Source organism: Vulpes lagopus, chromosome 8 (genome assembly GCF_018345385.1).
Source record: "Vulpes lagopus strain Blue_001 chromosome 8, ASM1834538v1, whole genome shotgun sequence".
Classification (NCBI taxonomy): Eukaryota; Metazoa; Chordata; class Mammalia; order Carnivora; family Canidae; genus Vulpes; species Vulpes lagopus.
The window spans coordinates 70,866,301-70,873,972 of NC_054831.1; the positions used below are offsets into that span (position 1 = coordinate 70,866,301).

Below are 7,672 nucleotides of genomic sequence, written 5' to 3' on the forward strand. Positions count from 1 at the left end.
TAAAAATAACACATTTTATTCGTTTTAAGGCTTCTTTACAGAGTGTCTTTTTACAGCTGTAGGAAACTACAAGTTTATAGGAGATTACTTTGAAGTCGGTTTTTTACTTTTGGGTGGTTTCCTTATCTTATTGGGGTTTGGAATCACTTTCTTTATTTTCAGGGGTTGTAACACTACAGCCTGCTGACCTTCCACAAGCTTCTTTTTACGTTTAGAGAGGTCTTCAAAGGAAGTTTCTAAAATCTCCTTGTCCTGGCTTTCTGGAGATTCAGTGTCTACATTTTCCCAGGCCTCTTTAGGCTGCCCATGCAGCCATGGTACATGTAAACTGGGTACTCGGGGAATTATGGCTTTTACCTCCTCAACAAAAGCTGTGGTGTCCTTTCTGAACCCCAAGGCCAGGACACATTTTAAGCCAATGACAGGTGCGAGTGTCTCACTGAGACGGGGAACCTGACAAGCAGGCACTGATCTGCTGGAGCTCAACTGAATCAGGTGGGAGGTGATGATGGCAGGCTTGGCTGACTTACACACGAGGACCAGCAGCAGCCCATTCTTTTCCAGAGCTCTGGTCACTTCATTAACACCGATGGCAAGCTGCCTCCTGACAAGCACAGGAGTCCACCCTGACCCTTGCTCATTATCTTCTGGTTGTTTCTCTTTCAGATCCTCGCTCATATCAACTTCTGTGCTACATTTGTCTGGGCTTTGTTTTTTTAAAAACTGCTTTTTCTTTCTCTTCTTATCCTCAATCTTCTGAAGCCCAAGAGATTTAAATCTGTCTTGAAGTGTCTGTAATATGAAGTGCATGTCTTCTCTCTCTAGAGTAGTCCAGCAGATAGTATATGGGTTGTTTAACGATGTCTTTACAGTTAAAGGTCTTGTCTTCCGGATGGAACCCCGCCCCGGTGCTTGAGGAGCTGCAGCCATTTGGAAAATCTTTCACAGAGAAGCAAACGACAAAGTGAAATTTGTGTTACTAACAATGCATGTCAGAATATCTTGTTTGTACTTTCTCTGATTCTTGGTAGACAATAGCAAGCCTGATTATATAGAACCAATTATGTGACCACACTGAACCTCTTAAGATTAAGGAATTTATTTTCCCCATTTTTTCACGACTTGGTCTTTATTCATATACAGGCAATATATAAGTGTTTTGCATTACTGCAGTCACCGTGAAATTCTATTTCATTTATTAAAAATGTTCCATGTTTCTACTTGTTCACAATTCTGTTTTTAATGACTGTGTGGTATTAATCTTACAAATTTGTTACCATTTGCTAAGTTATTCTCCAGTTAGGCTTCCACCCTACAAACACTCCCCAAGCGCCTCCAGTGTGCATGCAGTATTCTAGTCACTGGGGTTTGGCAGTGAACAAGTCCACCTGCACAGAGCTCACGATCTAAGGGCCCAGGGCCCGGAAACCTCTACCATTCATAATTAACCAGGTGTGGCTTTTAAGAAACAAATAGTGATCACATTATGATTAAAAATCCAAATGATACTTTAATTCTATGCCTTTTTGCAAGTCTCCCTCCCTCCCTGAGCCCTAAGCTTCTTCCTTAAGCATCTCATACATACACAGGTGTAGATCCCCACCCCCCCCTTTTTAAAAATATTTTAGTCATTTTATTCATGAGACACAAAGAGAGAAGCAGAGACAGAGGCAGAAGTAGAAGCAGGCTTCCTGCAAGGAGCCCAATGCAGGACTCAATCCCAGGACCCCAGGATCACCACCTGAGCTGAAAGCAGATAGATGTTCAACCACTGAGCCACTCAGGTGCCCCACAGATTCCCTCTTCTTAACAGTTACTCCAAGCTGACTGCTTCTCCAGCTGGCAACTTGATGAAAAGTAGGGAAACTTTGTAATGAAAGTTAATATTAGTCCGTTAAAACTAAGAAGGAGGGATCCCTGGGTGGCGCAGCGGTTTGGCGCCTGCCTTTGGCCCGGGGCGCGATCCTGGAGACCCGGGATCGAATCCCACGTCGGGCTCCCGGTGCATGGAGCCTGCTTCTCCCTCTGCCTATGTCTCTGCTTCTCTCTCTCTCACTGTGTGCCTATCATAAATAAATAAAATTAAAAAAAAAAAATTAAAACTAAGAAGGATCCATCTTGGGAAAATGGTAAAAACCACTGATCAAGGGACCGTATCCTGGCTGTTCTTCCTAGGGCAAGTGCACTTCTCTTCCCTCAGTTTTATTCTTCCCTTCTTCCTGGTGCTCAGCTAAGAACCACAGTCACCTCTGTGGCAAAAGAGAAGGAAGTTACACAAGCCAGGCCCCTAGAAGTCTAGGGCTGTGCCTATTTTCAGATAACCAGCTTTTCTCCCTGCAGGGAGGAGGTCTGACCCTCATCCCGGGTCATTTATCCTACTGGGGCCCACCTTCCCCAAAATGCCACATGCACAATCAAGGATTAAGGTCTCCAATTAAACTTCGACTCACCAGGCTGGCTAGTGATGGTGGAGAGCAGCTGTCTTTGGGGAATGTGTCAGAATTTGGGGGGAGTGTGTAAGAATTTAGAAGGCATTTTTTCCATGTATGATTGTGATTCTCACAAAATTCCTATAGAATTAGCCAACCTGTGGGTGAAGGAACAGCCTCGGGTTAAATGCTTTGCCCAAAGTCACAACTGATTTTCCAAACAAAAAAAGTTTATGCTCTTTCCATCCTGGCTGCACCTCAAAAGTAACCTGTTGCCTTTTAAAACATACAGGTGGTTGGTCCTTATCCTGGACGTACTGAACTGGAATCCCTGGGAATAGGACCAGGGTACCTGTATTTGTCAAAGCTGCCCAGATGACTCTGATCCAGAACAGGGTTAGAATAGCTGGGAAAGGACAGGCTGCCCCTTGACACCGGACAGGCCTCCTGAGAAATGAAAAATGGCCTCCTGACTGCCACTGGTCTCCATGGCTCGTCCTAAGTCCTCTTGTAACAGAAATCCAAACTTCAGCTCCTCCAGGGAGGGTCGGACCTTGTTCAGGACCTTGATGCCAGAGCCTCAGTACCTGCTGTGCAAGCTGCTTCCTTCATACCAGCCCCTCTGCACAGCCATCCTCACTGACACCCCGCCCCCTCATTTTCTCCACGTTCCCCCCAAGCACAGAGGGAGTCAGGAAGCAGCCCAGCTAATCCAGTCAGGATTGGTAGAGGCTGGCATCAGGTTGAAGGTCAGGAAGACGAGCAAGACAAATACGACTGAACAGAGCTCTTGCCAAACTGCAAGTCAGCTCATGTGCCTCAGCATCCAAGGAGCATGATGCTGAAATCCTTAAGTAATACTTAATACTTGTGTGCTCTGGAGAGACAGCAAGTGAGGCATGAACTCCTGTCCTCAGAATCTAGCGGGAGAGACGTGAGCCAAGTAGTTCAGATAGAGCTGAAACTTCCACCAGATAATCCAAGAGCAAAATACTGATTGATGAGAAAGGATGGTTTTAGAGCAGAAAAACATGAAGGCCTTGCTGAGGTGCCTTTTGGGCTATGTATTGGAGGCACTCACCACCTATGGGATCAAGTGCAAACCCTTTAAAGTGACCTACAAACCCCCGTTGCACTGGCTTTCACCTCCCACTAGCCTCTTCCACCATTATACCCACTTACTGCTTATTGAGGCCACCAATTTCTACCCTCCCCATCTTTTTAATTTTTATTTATATATTCATGAGAGACGGAGAGAGAGAGGCAGAGACACAGGCAGAGGGAGAAGCAGGCCCCATGCAGGAAGCCCGACGTGGGGCTCGATCCCGGGTCTCCAGGATCGGGCCCTGGGCTAAAGGCAGGCACTAAACCACTGAGCCACCAGGGCTGCCCCCCTCCCCATCTTTGTACATATTATTCCCTCTGCCTGGAATACTGTTCCCACCTTCGGCCCCACAACTACCTTTCTTCTTCAGCAAGTATTTCTGGATTATCCACAATGTACCAAACCATAAAGTGTTAGCGTAAAAACAGTTACTGGCCTCAACAGAGCTTAGAATCCATGAAAACAACAAATGAGCAGGTAATAGTATAAGATGTGCACATTCAAGTCTGGCAATTCTAAGGATACTAAGGAAACAGCAGAAGCATGAATTAGCTGAAGGGGTGAGAAAAGAGGTCCTGGAGAAAGCGACCTTTCAACCCTGCATCTGAAGGGTGCCCGCCAAAGGGAGCATGAAGCAGAAAGAGTACCCCAGGGAACAACATTAACGGAATGAAGGAAGTTCAAGCCGCTGGGGCAGAGATGCTAGAGATGCTGAGGTATCAGGAAAGGGAGGCGAGGACCAGAGGGTGAAGGTCCCGCAAACTGCATAATAATGGAAAGCAACTGCAACGTGATTTGAAAGACCCAGCAAAACGATCCTTGCGGATTCCCAGGAGCCACTCCTTTGCCAGAAGTGGAAGGAGGAGCAAAGAGGTTCCCAGGGTAGGCTCGAAGGTGGCTTGCACGAGAGTGGCCGCAGAGGGGACGGGACAAAATTACATGCAGTTGGAAGAGTTAACTGGTGGAACCTACCCGGCTTGGAGCTATCAATAGGAAGTAAAGGACTCAGAAATGCCTTCCGGGGGATCCCCGGGTGGCTCAGCGGTTTAGCACCGCGTGATCCTCGGGTCCCGGGATCGAGTCCCACGTCGGGCTCCCTGCATGGAGCCTGCTTCTCCCTCTGCCTGTGTCTCTGCCGCTCTCTTTCTCTCTGTGTCTGTCATGAATAAATAAACAAAATTAAAAAAAAGAAAAAAAGAAAGAAATGCCTTCCGGAGGGAGTCGGGCGGCAGCCCCAGGGCCCGCAGGCTGCGTTCCGGTCCCCGAGCTCCTCCCCGGGCCTGCCGCCCGCCTGTCCCGCCGCATCCTTCACTATTTAGCCCGCACACCGCAGTGCTACAGGGATCCGCCCGCACCTGTAGGCCTGGAGCACTGAGGGGCCGGGGGGCGAGGGGGGCTTTATCTCGCCGTTTCCCGTGCCCTAAGATGCTCAACCCCAGGCAGGGAGAGGAGAGGAAACCCAGGCCCGGAGGCGGAACGTAGCCCCGTCGCGCTGGGGCGGCCTGGCCGGACGGACTGGTCTCCCGGAGAAGACCTGGGGACCTCGCGTGCCCACCCCGCGTCCCGAGCCGGACCCCACCGCGGGGGGCGCGCCCCGCTCCCGCTCACGACCACACCCCAGCCGCCTGCACGTGCGCCGCGCGTGCGCAGAGCCCCCGCCTCTCTGGCCCCGCCCCCCCATGCTCAGACCGCTTCGCATCTCATCGTCCCCCATGTCACTCACGATGCGGAGAGTCGGCCCACAGCGCCCAAGGTCCGAGCCACAAAAACCCAGAGTCCGGGATCGCGGGCCGGGAGCCTCAGGGCTGCGCCCTACCGCGGCAGCGCGCAGGCGCAGAAGCAGGGAGACTTCACTGCGAGTCTCGCGAGACTTCACGGTTGTCGTGGTAACGCGTCGCTCTTAGTCTCGGTCGCTGGGTCTGCTGGGTCTGAGGGCTCGTCGGTCGTCGCCCGCAGCTGTTTGTCACATCTGCCGCCCTCTCGCTTCTAATCCAGTCTGTACCTCTCAGCTCCCGGTAGCCTTGGCTCGCTCGCCCTCTTCTCGCTTTTCGGTATTTGGCTTGCCTAAGGGGAACGCAAAGCCCCGGGCCGTGCCCCAGCGTCCCCGGCCTCGGTCGACTCCCCGGCACCAGGGAAGTCAAGATGCAGCGGGGAGGAGGGGTGGTGTGGGAGAAAAACGTGCTTACAGGCAACCGTGTAGGCGATCTTGCCCCCCTCACCCCCCGAAACAGGAACGGGAAGGCGGCTTTGGAGTGTGCGACAGCAGCTCCGAAAACTCCCCCAAGTATCTGCTGTAGCTGCTCCGGCCAGTGAAAACTGACGGTAGGAACGGGGTCGCTGGGAGGTCCTGGACGACTGCGGACCGCCTGGAGGACGTTTGCAAGGTCAGGCATCGGAGCGTGTCGATCCACCCGGGGCCGGGAGGGCGCTTGGAAGAAAGTAGGTTGCTTCTGACCTGAAGAGCCTCCTCCCTCCCTCGCCAACCCCTTCCTTTCCCTTTCCAGCCTAACTTAGCTCCCCACCCCCACCCCCACTTACTTTTCCTCTCCCTGTCTTTCTCAAAACTTGTCCTTTCTCAACCTCTTCTCGGCTCGTTTTGATTTTCCATTTCTTTTTTAAAAATTATTTTTATTTAGTTATTCATGAGACACACACACAGAGGGAGAAGCAGGCCCCATGCAGGGAGCCCTACGTGGGACTCTATCCTGGGTCCCCAGGATCACGCCCTGAGCTGAAGGCAGGTGCTAGACCGCTGAGCCACCCAGGCTGCCTTTGATTTTACATTTCTTAATCTGTTTCCTAACATTCTGGGTTTTTAGCACCGACGTAGCACCTAACTGGCCGTAAAGTAAGCAAAACAAAAGGCCCGTGTTCCTTTTGGTTCCGAGATTGTTGCAGGTTACCCATGTGATTTTTAAAAATATATTTATTTATTTGAGAGATAGGGAGAGCAGGAGCGGGGGTAGGGGGTGAGGGCAGAGGGAGAAGTAGACTCCCCGGCTGCTGCCACGAAGCTGAATGGGGCTTCATGCCAGGACCCTGAGATCGTGACCTGAGCCAAAAGCAGATGCTTAACCAGCTGAGCCACCCTGGAGCCCCCAGTGTGACCTTTAAAAAAAAAAAATCCACTGGGTGTTATGCTATATGTTGGCAAATTGAACTCCAATAAAAAAAATAATAGTAAAAATAAATAAATAAAAATTTTTTTAAATCACAAGCAAAAAGACTAAAAAGAATGAAGTTATAATTTGAGTGTAACAACAGGCTTTTGTTTTGTAAAATGAACCTTACTGGTTCCTTATGATGAACTGCAAACATCAATTTTAAAAGTCTTCCGTCTAACATCTAAGCTGTCAGGGAAGTGGGGACACACATATCTAGTTGAAATGCTAGAGGAATGGGAAGGAACTGTGCCTAAGTTTTCATTCCCCTAAGGTTCCAGAGTGCCAAGTTAGATGTAGAGCATCCCCTCAGCTTACAGTAGCTCTATGATGACTGCTACATCCCACAGGCTGTGGAGCCAGTTTGCCTACTTGAAATCCTAACTTCAGGGATCCCTGGGTGGCGCAGCGGTTTGGCGCCTGCCTTTGGCCCAGGGCGCGATCCTGGAGACCTGGGATCGTGTCCCGCGTCGGGCTCCAGGTGCATGGAGCCTGCTTCTCCCTCTGCCTATGTCTCTGCCTCTCTCTCTCTCTCTGTGTGACTATCATAAATAAATAAAAATTTTAAAAAAATCCTAACTTCAGCCCTGACTAGGGTGTCACCCCTAAAGCAAGCTAATTAACTGTGTAGTGAAGTGATAAAAATAGTACCTGTTGTGCTTCTTAGGAAAGATCATCTATCTAAGAAGATTAGCGCAGTCCCTGGCATGCAGAAAGCGCTTAGTAACTCCAACCTGAATTAGAGTTAATAAAAATTAGGGACACCTGGGTGGCTCAGTGATTGAGCATCTGCCTTGGGCTCAGGTCGTGACCCCGAGGTCCTGGGATGGAGTCCCACCACCAGCTCCCTGCAGGAAGCCTGCTTCTCCCTCTGCCTGTGTCTCTGCCTCTCTCTGTGTGTCTCTCATAAATAAATAAATAAAATCGTTTTTAAAAAATTAATAAAAGTTAACAGTAGCCTCTGTGATTTTAGTGCT

At 49.9% G+C, this 7,672-nt stretch overlaps 1 protein-coding gene across 3 annotated transcripts; it reads right to left on the bottom strand.

Moving 5' to 3' along the window:
* RPP38 (ribonuclease P/MRP subunit p38) lies at window positions 1-5,378 on the bottom strand. 3 transcript variants are annotated; one of them, XM_041767886.1, is made up of 4 exons: window positions 4,890-5,205; window positions 4,507-4,690; window positions 2,451-2,587; window positions 1-939 (listed from the first exon to the last, which is right to left on the bottom strand). In XM_041767886.1, the coding sequence occupies exon 4, from the start codon at window positions 928-930 to the stop codon at window positions 85-87; it is 846 nt and encodes a 281-aa protein (XP_041623820.1). In that variant the 5' UTR covers window positions 931-939; window positions 2,451-2,587; window positions 4,507-4,690; window positions 4,890-5,205; the 3' UTR covers window positions 1-84. The 3 variants fall into 3 exon arrangements, with proteins under 3 accessions (XP_041623820.1, XP_041623819.1, XP_041623818.1); XM_041767885.1 differs by lacking the exons at window positions 2,451-2,587; window positions 4,890-5,205 and adding an exon at window positions 5,258-5,378; XM_041767884.1 differs by lacking the exon at window positions 2,451-2,587 and having other exon boundaries at window positions 4,890-5,204.
* Window positions 5,379-7,672: the final 2,294 nt, after the last annotated feature.

What these genes read in the sequence shown, in the direction of transcription:
- RPP38 (XM_041767885.1), bottom strand. Translation starts at nt 930, where the DNA reads ATGGCTGCAGCTCCTCAAGCACCGGGGCGGGGTTCCATCCGGAAGACA.